Below are 18,833 nucleotides of genomic sequence, written 5' to 3' on the forward strand. Positions count from 1 at the left end.
ACTTCCTGTCAGCCTGGCCATGGCATTAAAGAGGAACCTGGGGTTGTTCTGGTTTCTGGTTTACATCTATTAAGAATGAATAGTAGGCAGTTTCAGTTTTTTTTTTTTTTTAGGTTAACAGACTTTGTTTCCAGGCAGTACGAAACACTTCTAGTTCAGTTAGCCACCATCTCCTCTCGAGTTCTCCTGCTGGGTTCTTTAATGTTCTCAGTTGTTGGTTCTCTCATGGAGCTGTCCTCCTCTGAGCTGATGTTTTTATCTTCAGAGGATCGATAGAGTGAAGTGAGGCTGCTGCTCCATCTACAGCTAGATCAACCTGAGTGGGGCTAATGCTAATGCGAATGCTAACGCTATAGGACGGCTGCTTCCATTGGGTCCACAGATGGAATGAATTTAATATTGATGGATTGTTATCTTTACCACCCAGAGCCTCACAGAAGAACAGCTGGAGGTCCAGAGTGTCGAGCTAAAGCTAATGTTAGCTGCTAATGCTGCCAGCACAAGTAACGTGTGTGTGTGTGTGTGTGTGTGTGTGTGTGTAAAGCACGAGCAGACCTCAGGTGTAAAACATTTCCATTTTACTTGAAAGCAGAATGACAACCACATCAGTCCATTAGTAAACTAAGAGTATCAGAAACTACAGAGGCCAGGACAAACGCTTCTATTTGTACATGGAATGTAAAAACACGTGAAACCAGGCGCAGAGAGCAAACTAGACTCAAATCATCTAATCTAGAAAGGATGTGACCTGCTGGAGGGACAGTGGAACAGAACTGTGAAGAGCACTCTACTCACAAACATGGTTTTCCTCATTAGACCAGCTGGACCTCCTACTTTACACCATCAAAGACAAACAACAGTTAAAAAACAGCGGCGGCCGCGGCGCCGCCTCACTTCCCGTCCAGCTTGGCCATTTCCTGCAGGTAGATGCCGATGCTCTCACTGTCAAACAGCACAAAGTAAATGTTCTTCAGGGAGGAACTGGTGGACGACACGAAGTGGTTGGAGATGGCCTTGAGGATGAGCTGAGCCGCCGTCTGCTTGGGGAATCCATTCCTGAGAGGCGGAGACAGTCCGTCAGCCATCTCTCTGCTGCAGGGACGCCCCAGCGCGTGTGTGTGTGTGTGTGTGTGTGTGTGTGTGTGTGAGAGAGAGAGAGACCCACCGTCCTGCGGGAAGAGAGGGGAACGCCACAGACTTGAGCTTCTTGTCCTCTGCTGCCGACAGGCAGTTCTTCACCGTCTTCTCCAGCTGGTCCTCACACTTGTCGGAGCCCCACTGAGGGATGTTACAGTGGATGATGAAGCGAGCGGCCATGCCGCTGGCCTGGCTCACCGCCACTAAAGGGCCACACACACACACACACACACACACACACACACACACACACACACACACACTCTGATTTAACAGCGGCCCTGTTCACATGGCGGTTTTGTTCAATCTGACTGAAAACAGTCACATCAACAGGATGTTTCCATGAGGACTGAATGGATCCACGTTCGTTCCAGTTGAACCAGGTTGTGTTTTGGTCTGCTGGAGACCTGCTGAACAGTGGCTCGGTGTCGCCCCCTGCAGGCGGGTGCCTCTTTACCTGACGCCACCTCCAGAGGCCCCTGTGCTTTCCGGAGCTCCTTCACGGCCTCCAGGAACTCGCGTCCTCCGGCTTTCTCCAGAGCGTTCCCTGGAAGCAGAGCGGCGCTCAGTGCCAGCCGGGCTGGAGGACGGAGCGGCGGGGAGCGGCGGGGAGCGGCGGGGAGCGGCGGGGAGCGGCGGGGAGCGGCGTCCTTACCCACGCCGTCCTTCAGGTCCATGTCTGCGTTGGTGGGGTTGATGATTCCTTCCACCTTGATGGTTCCGATCTTCCCCAGCTCGCTCTCCGTCAGTGACAGCTGTGGATTCAGAACACAAACTGCTTTCAGCTCTACTTCACCCACACAGCTTCCTGTCTGGCTTACAATGCTGCCACCTGGTGGCCAGGGAGAGGAAGAGCGCTGTCTCACCTTCTGTCCCAGGAACAGGCTCTTGGCTGACAGGATGGTGAAGCCGTCTCCGGGACCGTCCTCGCCGGTGGAGTTGGGCACCGACTCTTTGTCGTTGTCTGTGCTCTTTTTCACGGGGAGAACAGAGCTTCGTTTAACGTCACAAACACTGAGACGTCCCTGCTGGGGCGACCCGGCGGGCCAGCGGTGTGCTAAATGAGCAGAATGAGCCTCAGCCTGGGCTACTCTGGAGTCCTCAGGACGGCAGCTGTCTGAGAGAAGCAGCATCACAGCGTTCGGCCTCACAGAGCCAAACGTCATTTCACACAGCTTCACCTGGTCGACCAATAAAATGCATCAAAACCTTTGACTATTGCTGAACTACTGAACTCACTTTTATCTGCAGCTTGAATAAATCCTGCTGCTTTGAGTTCTCTCTCCACAGAATGTGAATCTTTGCTAAGCTCGCCCTCAACATGAGCTTTCATTAAGAGACATGAATCCGTCGCTGCTGAGCTGGAACCTCACACAGCCTTCTGTGATCCTAATCCAGCTGCAGATACAGCTCCTCTGAGCTCCACGCTCCTGCAGGCAGCCCACAGAGCTGCCATCAGCAGCCTGAAGGTAAGGCTTCTGTCACTGAGGGGTCATTGCCCCCCGATGCCCCGGGACCCCCCACTGAGCGGGGCACACTGACCTTTGGCTTGCGGCCTCGTTTGCCTTTGACCTTCTTGAAGGACTTGACGGGCTTCTTGCTCTTGGCTCGCTCCTCCTGCTTGTCGGGGACGGAGGCCTGGCTGACCCGAGCCCCCCTCTTCTTGGAGAGCAGCTCCGGGTGGATCCGGGGCAGAACCCCTCCGTTGGAGATGGTCACCCCCCGCAGCAGCTGGGTCAGAACACAGCTCCCATGTAAAAACTGTCTGCAACACACAGCTTCCAGCCGGCCACTGCAGAAACCTGGCCGTAGCGAGCCGTCAGCCCCGGACTCCCCTAACAGCGCTCTTTCTCTCGGCCTCATTTCCACGGGGTCTGGTGTCTGCTGGGGATCGGTGATGCCTTTTAATACTAAGATAACTTCCCCATTGAAGCTGTTTCTTGTGGTTTCTGCATGCAGAAACATGACGGCGCAGCTCCGGTGGTGTGATCTGTGTGTTGTGACGGTGACAGAGCGGAGCTCCAGCGGTGAGGCTGGCGGCGTTCAGAAGCTCTGCTCTACATCTCTGAATGTCGGGCAGTGAGAGTCCTGCAGGACGGCTGGAGTTATTTAAAGAAACCGAACGGAATGGCTGAGACTGGAGCAGATTCATCTGACACCAGCTCAGTGGTGTGTGCGTGTGTGTGTGTGAGAGTGTGTGTGTGTGTGCGTGCATGCGTGTGCGCGCTTTACAACTGTGAATTCTTGTGACTGAACACTTTGACGGTGTTCTTCAGCGTGACGAGTTCAGTAATGTTGTGGAACCTGGACCTGGTCCTGCAGGGTCCTGGTCTGGACCCTGAGTGACCTCTGGTCCTGCAGGGTCCTGGTCTGGACCCTGAGTGACCTCTGGTCCTGCAGGGTCCTGGTCTGGACCCTGAGTGACCTCTGGTCCTGCAGGGTCCTGGTCTGGACCCTGAGTGACCTCTGGTCCTGCAGGGTCCTGGTCTGGACCCTGAGTGACCTCTGGTCACCTGAACAGCAGGCAGAGGGAGACCAGCGGGAGACAGCAGCTGTGCAGATGTAGCGGTGTGTTCAGGTGTTGCTCCAGCTGTTACTCCAGGTGTGTTACTGGCTGACCTGGTGCAGATGTAGCAGTGTGTGTTCAGGTGTTGTTCCCGATGTTGCTGCAGTGTGTGTTCTGGGTGTTGTTACAGTGTGTTCTGGCTGTTGTTACAGGTGTTGTTGCAGTGTGTTCTGGGTGTTGTTACAGGTGTTGTTGCAGTGTGTTCTGGGTGTTGTTACAGGTGTTGTTGCAGTGTGTTCTGGGTGTTGTTGCGGGTGTTTTTCTGGCTGTTGTTCCAGCTGTTGTTCCAGGTGTTGTTGCAGTGTGTTTTGTGTGTTGTTCCGGCTGTTGTTCCCGGTGTTGTTCTGGGTGTTGTTCCGGCTGTTGTTCCCGGTGTTGTTCTGTGTGTTGTTCCAGCTGTTGTTCCCGGTGTTGTTGCAGTGTGTTCTGTGTGTTGTTCCGGCTGTTGTTCCCGGTGTTGTTGCGGGTGTGGTACCTGGTTCAGCTCCTCGTCGTTGGCCACGGCCAGCTTGATGTGTCTCGGGGTGATTCTGCCTTTCTTGTTGTCTCGCGCTGCGTTTCCAGCCAACTCCAAGATCTCAGCTGGAAGCAGAAAGCAGAACGACGAGAGAGACAGTGAGTGAGAGAGAGAGTGTGTGTGTGTGTGTGTGTGTGTGTGTGTGTGTGTGTGTGTGTGTGTGTGTGTGTGTGTGTGTGTGTGTGTGTTTCTGTGTTGAATGTTGAAACTCCACTCCCTCTCAATAGTCTGCAGCGGGCGGACAGACAGAGCGCTGTCTGCTTCCTGATTGGACAGTCATATGTGCCACCATCCAATGAGGTGTGGGAGTGGAGACATGGGGACATTCACAACCACGACTGTCTGTCTCTACCTGCCAGGTACTCCATGACTGCTGCCATGCCTCTCGGTGTGTCTCAGTGTGTCTCAGTGTCTCTCAGTGTCTCTCAGTGTGTCTCAGTGTCTCAGTGTGTCTCAGTGTCCCTGTCCCTACCTGCCAGGTACTCGATGACGGCTGCCATGTAGACCGGCGCCCCCATGCCGATGCGATACTTGTGCGTCCCGGTGCGGAGGTACCTCATCATCCTCCCCACGGGGAAGATGACTCCGGCCCGGGCCGAGCGGGACAGCTTGGTGGCTTTCTTCTTCCCTCCTCTGGCAGACATCTTGGTCTGGACGGAGACAAACACACGGGGAGTCCCTTTCACTTAATTTGGACCATTTTCTCCAGACGTTTCAGCCTCTGTCACGTCATTCACCACGTTTCTGGACTCAGAGGAAAACTGACTTCCTGTTTGTTGCCATAGCAACACATCAAGCTACAGTTTTCCATCGGGAGTTTTTCCAGAACCACGTTACCGATCAACAATACCACTGACACACTGAGACCGGGTGCTGAGGCTTCATAACGTCAGCAGCTGGCGGCCAGGAGGGACGCCAACGAACAGCAACAAAACATAAACAAACAAACAGCAACAAAACATAAACAAACAAACAAACAGCAACAAAACATAAACAAACAAACAGCAACAAAACATAAACAAACAACAACAAATCACAAGAAATGAAAACCAACAATGATAATCAACAGCCGACAAAATGAAATAACAACAAATGACAGACAACCAACAACATGTGTACAATGACATATGACAACAGTAAATCACATCAAACCACGTGCACGCGCGCCTCCTGCAGGGACAGTCCTCTTTTCAAAAGTCAAGCGCGCGTGCGCGCAGGTAACATGGACGTGCAGGTCCCGCGTGTGCGCGCGGGTCGCGGCTGAACGCGCAGGTAGCGGGTGCCCGCGGCCCCGCCCCCCGGCCCGGGCCCCGGCCCCGGTCCCGGAGCTCCTCCCGGGCTGCGGCCTGCAGCAGCGCCGCCGCCGCGCTGTCTTCCCGGGCAGGGAGCTCCGCGGAGCGGCCGGCAGCGGAGGAGAGAGCCGGGCCGGGAGCGCCCGGTCCGGGGCCGGAGAACGTTTCCGGTGCACAACCTCTCCGTTACTGTACACACGCAGACGCACGCACGCGCGCACGCACGCCCGGCGGTAAAGCCTGGTCGCGGATGCTTTAATCTTGTGTTTTTAGCGGCGCGGAGGCAGCAGCGGCGCCGCTAGCAGCGGGTCTGTCCGCCGCTAGCGGCTCCAGGTCCGCCGGTATTTCCCAACAAACACACCGACCTTATGAAAGAGCCCCCCGCCCGCCATCTGCCCCCCCATTAGCCCCACGTTCCCTCCGCTGCGTGCGTGTTAACCGCAGCCGTCACGGAGCGTCTGCGCCTCCGGTCCCGGACCCGCGCCGCGCCGCGCCGCGCCGCGCCGCGCCGCGCCGCGCCGCGCCGCGCCGCCGTCAGGCGGAGAGTCGGTACCTGTTCGTCCGGTGCGCGCTGGCTCTCACTGGCCGCCCTCTGCTCCGCTGCTCCGCTTCTCCGGTCCTCCGGATTCTCGCTCTTTGTGCGTAATAACGCTGCCTTCCGAGCTGGGGGAGCGCACGGGGAGCGCGCGGGGAGCGCACGGCGGCAGGCTGCAGCAGGAACAGCGTCGCCTGGTCGGAGGCTGGCTCTGTGCTACTGATGCTGCAAAGGGGAAAAATTCAGGAGAGGGAAAAGCCGGGCGCGTCGCCCCCCACCCCCCATGGCCTCCGCTGCTGGAAAGAGAGCCGTGCTTGATGCAAACACGTGCACTGACGGTCAAATAACATGTAAACATGAAGTGTGCGTGAGAGGAAGGAGCGGGCGGCCTCGCAGCCTCCCCAGCCTGACACTCCGCTCTACAGCACAACAGGCTCTGCGGGCAACATCTCTCCACACGCACCAGCACGGAATTCAGATGATGAAATCACACCGAGAGCCCAGCAGCCAATCACATCCCGGGATTTACCCTGATTCCTCATCTGACAAATAATCTGGTCCTAATCCAGGTAGAGGAAGAACCCTCAGTGCTCAGAGCGGCTGTGCGTGATGTCCAGCCTGAGCCAGGTGTTCCTCCACCTGCCCAGTTCAGCCGACTGACCGACTCACTGCACATTTTGAAAAGTTGTCTCCACTCAGCTCTTCAGACCGGGGACACCGGTGGCACACACTTTAAAGGGCTGTGTCATGCAGAACTCACTTTTTGTATGTTTTAACCTTGTTATATAGTTATGTTCTCACCTAAAACACCCCAAAGCATGTTTTTCCTTCGTGCCTGTGTGTTTAAGCTTTCCCAGTGTTCATGCTGCTCAGAGAGGCAGCCCCTCCCACCGTGAAAACGCTCTGTTTTCCCACGTTCACGTCACACAGTGAAGATGGCTCCCCTGAGCCCCCCTCCCTCCCGCAGGCCCTCGGCAATCAGCGCTGCTGCTTTTTGTAACTCTGATTTCGAGGATAAACTTTGACCATCGTCTGAAAGCAACAGTCAAGCAAGAGCAAGAGTCTGAAGGGTCTGAAGGGTCTGAAGGGTCTGAAGGGTCTGGAGGGTCTGAAGGGTCTGGAGGGTCTGAAGGGTCTGAAGGGTCTGGAGGGTCTGAAGGGTCTGAAGGGTCTGGAGGGTCTGGAGGGTCTGGAGGGTCTGAAGGGTCTGGAGGGTCTGAAGGGTCTGGAGGATCTGAAGGGTCTGAAGGGTCTGGAGGGTCTGAAGGGTCTGAAGGGTCTGGAGGGTCTGAAGGGTCTGGAGGGTCTGGAGGGTCTGAAGGGTCTGGAGGGTCTGAAGGGTCTGGAGGGTCTGAAGGGTCTGAAGGGTCTGGAGGGTCTGGAGGGTCTGGAGGGTCTGGAGAGTCTGGAGGGTCTGGAGGGTCTGGAGGGTCTGAAGGGTCTGGAGGGTCTGAAGGGTCTGAAGGGTCTGGAGGGTCTGAAGGGTCTGAAGGGTCTGGAGGGTCTGAAGGGTCTGAAGGGTCTGGAGGGTCTGGAGGGTCTGAAGGGTCTGGAGGGTCTGAAGGGTCTGGAGGATCTGAAGGGTCTGAAGGGTCTGGAGGGTCTGGAGGGTCTGAAGGGTCTGAAGGGTCTGGAGGGTCTGAAGGGTCTGGAGGGTCTGGAGGGTCTGGAGGGTCTGGAGGGTCTGGAGGGTCTGAAGGGTCTGAAGGGTCTGGAGGGTCTGAAGGGTCTGGAGGGTCTGAAGGGTCTGAAGGGTCTGGAGGGTCTGGAGGGTCTGGAGGGTCTGAAGGGTCTGAAGGGTCTGGAGGGTCTGAAGGGTCTGCGCTTGGTGAGTTTCTAACAGGAAAAGACGTTTTTGCGTGTGGAGAAGCTAGAGCTAAAGAGCTAAAGCTAGCTAGCGTATTTGTTTTGAAGCTCTGATTGGTTGAAGTAGCTGTCAGTCAAAGTCCACAGGGGGAGAGGCGGGATTTTCAGTGAAACAGAGCGTTTTCTCTTCCGGGTTTCAGAATTAGCCCCAGAAAATCTTTTATTTCACACAAAATGACTTTTCCTTAGCGACAAAAATAAACTATTACCATGTTAATGCCATTTCTAGGGTTTGGACTAGCTAAAAAAGCAGGATACAGCCCCTTTAAACATCTGGACAAGGAGGACATATTTGCCTGTTTTTCCTAATTGACACAAAATTACTATATTCCTATATTATTTATTCCTCTATAAATCTGATTAAAGCCTAATTCTGCTCTGAAACGACCACAGAAACACCCAAAAACTTTGTTTGGAATTACGTTTAGATCCGAATGAAGCAGCCAGGTTATTCTCCTTCTGGAGCAGAATTCTCTGTAAATCAGGCGACTTTATTCCAGCCGTTCTGCTGTGAGGCAATATTCCAAGATGGCGGCCGGCGGTTCTGCTCATACGGAGACGGTTTATTTAGCGGAGCTTTAGAGGAAATGGATTTATTGAAGAGAGCAGAGCAATGAGGACGATTTCAAAGCTGCAGCATCAAAGTTCATCCAGAAAGAAAGAGAAAAATGGCCGCCAGCTTTGTTTACTTCCTGGAGACGTCACTACGCCGCCGTCCAATCAGAACGCTGTAATGAAATGAATGGTTGCACTTCTATTAGTTTTGTGTCTTTTGTATGAGTTCTCTCAGAACTCGGGATGGGTACGGTTCACATGGGAACAAACTGGAACTGATACGGTACCGATCCCCAGGTCCTGGGTATCGGTACCGTATCAGTTCCAATGTTCAATACTTTATGAGTGTTTATGTGGTAATGAATGTTAATTTGTTTAATAATAAAACCACATCATTTTCAATGTAAAATATTTATTTCTCAATATGGAAACGTATGAAATTATCCTCTAACTGTTCGTACTTTAACATCCTTTACCTTCTGGAAACACGATGTGATGGATGGGGTCCATGGAGGGCAAATGAGTTTAGATCAAATTATGAAGGGGGATGGAGTGAAACTCAATGAAGGCATAATATTAACAAATTAAAGTACAAATTACAAACTACAGCTAAAAGTGATGCAAACTTCTTGTCTTTGAACTACATTTACCGTTTATCTTCACTCTGTGCAGTTCTTTTTCGAGAACATTAGCATGTCCACTTTCTCGGGCAACAGCCGAGCCACTCGGGTTCTATGGGCCTCTAAACCTTCAGGAAGAGACGGCGGCGCGCACGGAGAAGCAGTGCGCACGACTCAATGTCTAAGTGTATCTTCATGGTATCTGTGCTGCTGTGCACGTGTGTTTAAAAGATTCAGACTCCTGCACCCTTTCCGAACGTAAAACTGTGGGATTCCTGTGTCTTATGGAATTACGAGCGACTCCCAGCATCCCGCAGCATCACAGACGACATCGCCGGAGTGCCGGTGTTCCGTCAGAAAACCATGCATTGCGGAATTCGCATACACCGTATGGCCTATAGCTGCTGCCTTTAGATCAAAAGTTACAGCTGCACAACTATTTACAACGTCTCCTGAAGACAAGTCTGACTCAGCATCTAAAATTTGCTCTCAATGGACACGAATGCAGCATTCTTGCTCGCAACTCTGCAACTGTAGGAGTTTCCTTTGTTTGTCCAACATCAATGTTGTAAATGGTTGTTTGCAGAAAAGTGAAAAAGCTGGTCAGGGAAGAACTGTATGATGTACCAAAGACAAAGTGAGTCTTGGAGAGTCCATCAAGAGCTCCCACTGAATCTGTCGCCTTACATGGAAGGGCAAGCTTGTCGATCACAATGAAGAAGGCGTGAATGCAGCTTCTTCTGGGTCCCTGAGCAAGAAGGTAGGGCTGAGGGCTTGATGTGATGTTGTCCAGATGCTGCTGCACACTGGTTCCAGCCTGCGACGACACATTCAACAGCAGTGTTTAGTGACCACCCTCTGACAACAGATCAGATTATCTCACTGTGCATAAAACGGAGGTGATGGAAAGTATATTTTGAACAACTTTTTAACATACCTTAAGGAATCTGATAAGATTATCGACAGCTTGACATGCAGACATCTTTCCTGGTCTCTTTCGTCCTTGCGCAGATGGTGGTAACAGATGCAGCAGCAGCAAGATAGCCGACATGTCACTGTCCCAGCCTGCAGACCAACAGGTTAACATTATGCCATCACTAATAAAACTGGCACAATTACCTATACAACCAACAACAGTAAATTAAAATATTCACAGTCCTACCATTCTCAACTTCAGCAGCCGACTCAGCGCTGCACATTACCTCCAGGAGCTCTGTGGTCGGTACCAGTCCACGGCTTTCCTTCATAACTTTTGCTTTGAGATTGGTGGGCCACCTCTCCAAGAATTTGTTAGCAGTGGCCTCACCAAACCGGAGTCGAAAATCCTGTTCTATCTGAAATGCAGAAATACAGTATATAGAAAAAAGTGATGAGTGACAATGCATGCTGCATGGAATATTTCAGTGATTCAGTAAAAGATGTCTTACCAGTCCTGGTGTGTCCAGAAACCGTGGGAAGACTAAGAAGACATCTTGTGCTTTCTCATCATCAGTCACCACTGAATGACGATGAATGAAGGTAGCTTTCATCTTCTCACGGAGAGTGTCTTCATCAGCAGTGTGTCTCAAAACAGCAATAGCTGCTTCTACATCCTCATCTGATGACGCTGTGTCAGTGGTGAAGAGTCTGATCGACCAGGGCCTGGCCCTCCAGCTGAAGAAGAAACACATACTGACTCCTGCCTACAAATTCCATCAATATCATATGTTACTGATAAGTAAACTTACTTTTGGGAGATTTGGTGGCTGACACACTTCTTTCCTCTGCAGTTTTCCTTTGGTCTTCAACCGCCATGCAAGGTATCCTGAACCGCTCTCTGGATCATAGTAATGTTCCCATGTAATCAAATAAATGCAGACAAGCTGTGCCATCAACATTTCTGACCGAACTGATGTGTTTAGTGTTGCAAGGACGCTTTTACTTACATATCCATGTTGTGAATGGGGGTCTTCCAGATATGGAAACAGAGCAACTATCCCCTGGGCATACTTTACTCTTACATTTTTAGGGGGAGATGTCCTGATTAAAATAAATTCGAAGATAACCATCACTCAACTGGCATAGGGCATCACAATTAATAATATTCCCATACTAACAATGTTTCTCTATATTTTACATGTATGACTCTTACCCATGTGTTTCTGTCATCTCAGCAGTAAGCATGTTTATCATCTGTCTTCTATTTGGTTTTTGCATACTCTTGCATGATGCGTTCACTGCCGGGCTTTGTTGTGAGGATCTTTTCAATCAACTGAAATTGAAACAAAATATGAAGTCAGAACATTTTAAACCAAAAGTGAGATTGAAAAATGATTACATAAAAAAACTCCACATCAAATGGTTCAACATTCAGATAAGACGACCCACCGCTTTTGCTTCATAGTTTATATGGCATGGCGTTTTAGGTTGACTTCCTTCGGCAGTGGCTGCTTCTTCAGAATGACAGTGTCATCAGATGCTGAGGATGATGATGACTGAGAGGCACCTGTGCATTCAGGAATATAAACATACCAGAAGCATTAAAGGAACCGTTAAAGTTCCTATCCCAGCCTTTACATTTACTATGAACATATATGTGAAAGGTGAGTGATTACCCGGTTGCTCATGGCTCAGCGTGACTCGGAAGGTTCCCGGTGACTCCTTCACTAGTTCTTCAAAAACCTCAGCATCAACTTCTGTGTCAGACTGGTCATACACCTTCATATCTGGCTCTCTGCCTTCAGGTATGTTACATTTCAGGCACACTGGCACAACAGGAAGGAAAAGGAAAGAAAATTACAGACACTGTAAAAGAAAATTGAGGGCATGCATTTCCTCTGAATGAAAATCATAGAATTAACTAAGTAGAGTGAGTGTGTTCACAAAATGATGTTAAGTCAAAGCTGAAGACAAGAGATGATGCTCGTACATTGTAAGGCACAGCAGAAACAATTATTAGCTTAGGTAGTTCAGATGGAGTGTTCTTATGATCAATTAGGTGCATTGACCAAGTAAAAATTCAAATATTGTTTCATCCTGATGTTCTAACTAACCTTCTTTCAAAAAGGCATCAAATGTTAGGTCAGACAGCCGAACATACTTCTGCTCCCCACCAAACAACACGTAGCAGCATATTCTGTCCAGATAAACAGAAAGACAAAAGATGATAATCAAGTAAATGGTTAAACAGGGTTATCTGTTAATGTGCTTCAGAATTGGTGTTTTTATATGAAACAGAAACATCATTTTCACTGAGCTGCTACAGTATGAAGACAGTAACAGGTTAGCTGCTCTTCCAGAAGTTCGTTCGCCGAGGATGGAAGATAATTAGCATTTACAACATACAAATAGAATAATTTAGTTGTTAAAGCTATGCCATTAAACAAGCTGCAATAATATTATCTCAGCACCATTCAAAAGAAACACGTAGTTAAATAGGTGCATCTTATTTCAATGAAAAGAAACTGAACTTCTCAATGTTAGCAACTGTTAGCATGTAGCCACTTGACGTTTTTCGGATTCTGACAGTCAACTTGACGTCGTCAAACCAATGAGTGCATGTTGCCAACATGTGCTCAATCAACATCAGTGAAACTATAAAATTGTATTGAGTTGAAAAATAATTTTTAAACAATCTTACCAGCAAGGGAATGTACCCATTTGCAGCAGGGCTTCCACTTCCACGTGTGCAGACTCTTCTTCTTCTTCTTTAAAAGAATACTCCGAAGATTTTGGACCCACGCCCTATCCCTATCATTTACAAAGTGAGATAAGCTCAGCCTGAGCGTCTGACGTCACTCCGGTGAGTGTTTTCCGTGTTGGTGAAGCTTGCTGAAGCCTGCGAGCGACTGAAGTGCTTGCTGTCTCTCTCTTGCTGTTACTGTTAATTCACGAAGCAATCAAAAATCGGGGTTATTTACGCCCCCGGGGTTACTTCGCCCCCGATTGACCAAGCGATCTCTCGTGAATTACATTTCTTCTCCGCCGTTAGCGCCACCGGCGTGCTAACTCGCTTAGCGTGCTAACTAGCTTGGTCCGCCGGGACCGCTATGGCGTCCTCCCCTCTGTCTTCTTTTCTTTCCTGCTCAGTGTGCCGTATGTTGAGTCAGAACCCTGCCTCCCTTGACGATAGGGGTATTTGCGTAAAGTGCAGTGTATTGACAGCGCTGGAGGCCAGGGTAACCGAGTTAGAGGAGCGGCTGCGCAGATGTGAGGGGCAGGGCAGCGCTAGCTATAGCGAGGTAGCGGCAGGGCTCGCAGCCCGTTCCCGCAGTGAGAGGAGTGTTAGCAAGCCTAGCCCCGCAGCGTGTCCCGAGCAGCCGGGACAAGACCAGGACCGGTTTGTGACAGTCCGGAGGAAGGCTAGTGCTAAGCACCGCCACGTAGCACTCCAAGAACCGCTTCACGTCTGCAATAGGTTCTCTCCCCTCAGCGACGACACGCCGGCTGAACTGGACACGCTGGTGATTGGCAGCTCTATAGTTAGAGACGTGAAGCTGCCAGCGGTGAAGGTTAGGTGTTACCCGGGGGCCAGAGTGGGGGACATCGAGGGGAACCTTAGGCTTTTAAAACAGGAAGGTAGGAGATTCCGTCGAGTCGTGATTCACGCAGGCGGTAATGATGCCCGGCGGAGACAATCAGAGGTGCTCAAATTACAAGTAGCCTCGGTGTGTGAATTGGCTAAGTCGATGTCTGATGCCGTAATATTCTCTGGTCCCCTGCCCAATTTGGTCAATGATGAAATGTATAGCCGACTTTCATCATTCAATCGCTGGTTGTCTAGATGGAGTGAGGAAAACGGAGTTATTTTTCTAAACAACTGGTGCACCTTCTGGGGAAAGCCTGGGCTCATCCGCAGGGACGGCATCCACCCAACTTTGGATGGTGCAGCCCTTTTAGCTCACAATATGGCTGATCGGCTTCGAACTCTAAATTGACAATCCAGCTATGAGCCCCGGGCGCAGAGCAGTCGTGTAGAACACTCCTCTGTTGATCTTGTTGATCCCGTCACTAATCCTGCTCCCGGATTTTTACAAGTCAAGCATGGAGGTTTACCTAGGCTAACAGAGACTGAGTCTGTCCAAAGTGCTCAAAGCATTAAAAAAAAGTCAATGGGTAAAAAGCTTAACATCTGTACAAGACAGAATAACTTTTCCAGTAGGAAATACATAAAATGTGGTCTACTAAACATTAGAGCAATCTCCACTAAATCTCTGTTAGTTAATGACCTTATCGGTGACAATAACATTGATCTCCTTGCTCTAACAGAAACTTGGCTCCAGCAAGATGATTATGTGAGGCTCAATGAATGTACCCCTCCAACCTATGTTAATTTCCAAACAGCGAGATCAACAGGTCGAGGTGGAGGTGTGGCAGTGATTTCCCACTCCAGTCTTCTTCTTAAACCCAAAACTAATGTTAAATTCAACTCTTTGGAAAGCTTAATACTAACGCTTACTTGTCCAAATTGGAAGAATCAAAAAGCTGTGCTATTAATTATTGTGTATCGACCTCCTGGTCCTTACTCTGACTTTTTAACTGAGTTCTCAGAGTTTTTAAGCAATATAGTATTGACTCATAACAAGATCCTTATAATAGGTGACTTTAACATCCATGTGGATGATTCTGGTGATAGTTTGAGTAATGCGTTTATTGCAGTATTAGATAGTATCGGTTTCACTCAAAATGTTGATGAATCCACTCATAGTCACAAGCACACCCTGGATCTGGTCTTAACATATGGGATAGAAGTCAGTGACCTAAATGTTCTCCCTCAGAACCCTATTCTCTCAGACCATTTTTTAATTACCTTTCAGGTTTTGATTGAAGACTACTGTGCTCAAAAAGATAAAATTCAGCTGATACGGACATTGTCTGAAAAATCTGTGGCTCGGTACAAAGAATTGATCCAGCCTGCATTTGCTGCATTATCTTGTGAACTCACAGAAATGAGCTTATTGACCAGTGGTGATAATAGTGATCAGTTTGTTGACAGTGCTATGCACTCACTAAAATCTGCCCTTGCAGCTGAAAACCAATCGACCCAGGCGCGTTGCTCCATGGTTTAATTCTGAAACCCGTGTTCTCAAACAAAAAACTCGGCAATTAGAAAGACTGTGGCGTAAATCTAAATCAGAACAATCTCTGAAGGCCTGGAAATGTAGCTTGCTAAGCTATAAACAAATTCTTTTTAAAGCCAAGATATTATATTACTCTCGTTTAATAGAAATAAACAAAAATAACCCTCGGTTTCTATTCAACACTGTAGCCAGACTGACAAACAGTCATACTGTAGTGGAACCAGTAATCCCAGAATCTTTAAACTGCCATGACTTTCTTAAATTCTTTAATGATAAAATCATAACCATTAGAGGTAAAATCAGTGAAGCGCTTTCCTCAGATCAAGCTCAGGGAATCCAGCCACTGCCTCCACCTGAAATACCTGAAATACTAGATAGTTTCTCATTAGTAAATGGGGCTGAGATTACTTCAATTGTAATGTCTTCTAAAACCTCAACCTGTCTCCTAGATCCAATTCCAACTAAGCTTTTCAAAGATATCCTTCCAGTTATCTTAAATACGATCATAACTACAATAAATACCTCTCTAGAAAATGGCTATGTGCCAAAGTCATTTAAATTCGCAGTAATCAAACCACTGCTGAAAAAACCTAATCTCGATCCTGATATTCTAGCTAACTACAGACCGATATCAAATCTGCCTTTTATTTCAAAAGTCCTGGAAAAAGTTGTGGTTAAACAGCTTTACCGCCACCTACAGGACAATAGTTTATTTGAGAAATTTCAGTCAGGATATAGAGCTTATCACAGCACTGAGACTGTGTTAGTTAAAGTCACTAATGACTTGCTATTGGCGGCTGACGCAGGTCTAGTCTCAGTCCTGGTTCTCTTAGACCTCAGTGCAGCTTTTGATACAATCGACCACAATATTCTCCTGCAGAGGTTAGAATGTGAGGTTGGCATCAGAGGAAAAGCCCTCTGCTGGTTCAAATCCTATTTATCTAATAGGTACCAATTTGTTCACGTTAACCAACAGTCCTCACCGTGCTCCCAGGTCAGTTATGGGGTTCCTCAAGGGTCCGTGCTCGGGCCAATTTTATTTCTGTTATATATGCTTCCTTTAGGGAACATAATTAGAAGTCACGATATCAATTTTCATTGCTATGCAGATGACACACAACTGTATTTATCTATGAAACCTGATCAAACTAATCAAATAGACAGACTCAGTGACTGTATCAGAGAAATTAAAACCTGGATGACTACGAACTATCTCCGTCTGAATCCTGGCAAAACAGAGGTCATTATACTAGGCCCCCATAAACTGAGAGAGTGTCTATCCAAACAGATTATTACCTTAGATAACGTCAGTGTATCCTCCTCCTCTACTGTGAGGAACCTCGGGGTCTTATTTGATCAGGATATCTCATTTAAAGCACACATCAACCTGGCTTGTAAAACAGCATATTTCCACTTGCGCAACATAGCTAAAATAAGAAACATTCTACCTAGAAGCGATGCAGAAAAACTCATCCATGCATTTGTTTCTGCGAGATTGGACTACTGCAACTCCCTTCTCGCAGCCTGCCCAAAAAGTGTATTAAAAAACTTTCAGTTGGTTCAAAATGCAGCCGCCAGATTATTAACTGGAACTAGAAGACGTGAACACATTACTCCCGTTCTAAAATCTCTTCACTGGCTTCCAGTCGAGTTTAGAGTTAGATTTAAAATCCTTCTCCTCACTTACAAAATCCTAAATGGGATGGCTCCAACTTATCTCCAAGATGCTTTAACGCCTTATCAACCAATCAGAGCACTTCGCTCTCAAAATGCAGGGTTACTGGTGACTCCTAGAGTCTCTAAATGGACACTAGGTGGAAGAGCCTTTAGCTATCAGGCACCGTTTTTATGGAACCAGCTTCCAAGTGGTGTCAAAGAGGCAGACACAGTCTCCACATTTAAGGTTAGGCTCAAGACGTTTCTCTTCGATGCAGCCTATGATCAGGTCAGCTAGGGATTCTAAACTAAACTAAACTAAACTAAACTAAACTAAACTAAACTAAACTAAACTAAAACAAACCAAACCAAACTACAGTAAACCAAACCAAACTACAGTAAACCAAACTAAACCAAACTAAACTAAACTAAACTAAATTAAATTAAACTAAACCAAACCAAATTACACTAAACAAAATTAAACTAAACCAAACTAAATTAAACTAAACTAAACTATACTAACTAAATACTAGTTTAAACAGTTAAGTATCCACAAAGCTGCCCCAGGAGCTAGAATGCTGTGGGAAGTACGGTGCACTGAGCCCTGTCCTCTAATGTCTGAATGTTATTCCCTTTAGTCCGTTCATTGCTTTTCCCCTGCTGTCCCCCCCTTCGAGGGGGAGTCTTCTCCAGTTTCAGTTGCTGACTCCACTATTACGAGGGCCTACGAACAAGCTCCGTCCGGACCGGGAGGACACTCCTGTCGGTCCTGCCCGTGGACTGGCTTCGGTTCTACTGCTGGGATCCGTGGTTCTTGTGTTGGACCGTCCAACGGACTGTCCTCAACATTGTCCTAGGCTTTACTTCTTATTGTCTCATGCTAGCTGTTGCCAAAGCTGTCCGTCCCTGGGAGAGGGATCCCTCCATACTGTGGTTCTCCCCAAGATTTCTTCTTTTCCCACTGGGTTTTTGGAGTTTTTTCTTGCCGGATGTGAGGGTCTAAGGCGGTGGTTGCTTCGTTCTGTCTCGTTACTGTAAATATTGACATATCACCATTATGCTTATTCACTGTTTTTACTTTTACCGACAAGTGTAACATCTTGAAGCCCTCTGAGGCAACTGTTGTTGTGATACTGGGCTATACAAAAATAAATTGATTGATTGATTGATTGATTGATAAATACCTTTTTTTGTGTCCGTTCGTCCAGTGCCTGGCTAACAGCTGTTAGCATCGTAGTTAGCTTAGCTCAACTACGGCAGGTGAAGAGGAGACAGAGCCAGACTGAGAAAGTGGACAAAATCCTCCTTCCAGTGGTCCAGGGAACGGCGTATTAGCACGTGAAGTAAATCCGAATGGTTATAAAACATTTTAAAAGACGTGTTTTCTTTTCAATCCCTTAAAATAGTGTTTTGATACACACAGACCTGCACAAGCATAGTGCGCTGCGGAAGGATATACCGGCGCACAGCGGCTGAGTCTATGCTTCTACCGCTGTGCTCCGGTATATCCTTCCGCGGAGCACTGCGCATGCGCAGGTTTGTGTGTATCAAAACGTTATTTTAACGGATTGAAAAAAAACACATCTTTTAAAATGTTTTATAACCATTTGGATTTACTTCACATTTTTTACTGTGTGACCTATGTTAAAACTACATGATTTCTTGATGTATCGTATATTCAATTACCCTCAACATGACTTTTTTGTTTTTAGTGTATTTACTTACCAGCTCTTAAATCAGTGTTAATTCATTATATAAAGTATCTGCAGTGTTTTGTCACATCAACTTAATTTGTTTTTCGACAAACCAGAATCTTGGACAAAAATTACATCAAAACTGTATACAGGGATTCTCACAGAAAAACCCTTCATCTCCGACCACAGCTAAACAGAAGTGGGAAGAGGACTTGGGAATTCAACTCCAAGATCTTTGGTGGGAGAGAGCCAAATTACAAGTGAATAGCTCCTCATCCTGTGCCCGTCTTAATTTAACACAATTTAAAGTGCTGCATCGGATTCACTTTAGCAAGG

At 48.0% G+C, this 18,833-nt stretch overlaps 1 protein-coding gene across 1 annotated transcript; it reads right to left on the reverse strand.

Moving 5' to 3' along the window:
* Positions 1-803: 803 nt before the first annotated feature.
* Positions 804-6,348, reverse strand: macroh2a2 (macroH2A.2 histone). Its single transcript, XM_030106987.1, has 9 exons — positions 6,066-6,348; positions 4,693-4,870; positions 4,179-4,285; positions 2,680-2,868; positions 2,004-2,108; positions 1,793-1,892; positions 1,595-1,684; positions 1,166-1,340; positions 804-1,056 (listed from the first exon to the last, which is right to left on the reverse strand). Exons 2-9 carry the CDS (start codon positions 4,862-4,864, stop codon positions 891-893), a joined length of 1,104 nt encoding a protein of 367 aa, XP_029962847.1. The 5' UTR covers positions 4,865-4,870; positions 6,066-6,348; the 3' UTR covers positions 804-890.
* Positions 6,349-18,833: the final 12,485 nt, after the last annotated feature.

This window comes from Salarias fasciatus, chromosome 13, assembly GCF_902148845.1.
Source record: "Salarias fasciatus chromosome 13, fSalaFa1.1, whole genome shotgun sequence".
Classification (NCBI taxonomy): Eukaryota; Metazoa; Chordata; class Actinopteri; order Blenniiformes; family Blenniidae; genus Salarias; species Salarias fasciatus.

Bases quoted from the DNA above. Each gene is read 5' to 3' on its own strand.
- macroh2a2 (XM_030106987.1), bottom strand. From the start codon at position 4,864: ATGTCTGCCAGAGGAGGGAAGAAGAAAGCCACCAAGCTGTCCCGCTCG. The intron at 2,109-2,679 runs GTCAGTGTGCCC...CCCGTGAAAAAG, and splicing joins AACGAGGCCGCAAGCCAAAG to AGCACAGACAACGACAAAGA. The intron at 1,893-2,003 runs GTGAGACAGCGC...CTGAATCCACAG, and splicing joins GCCTGTTCCTGGGACAGAAG to CTGTCACTGACGGAGAGCGA.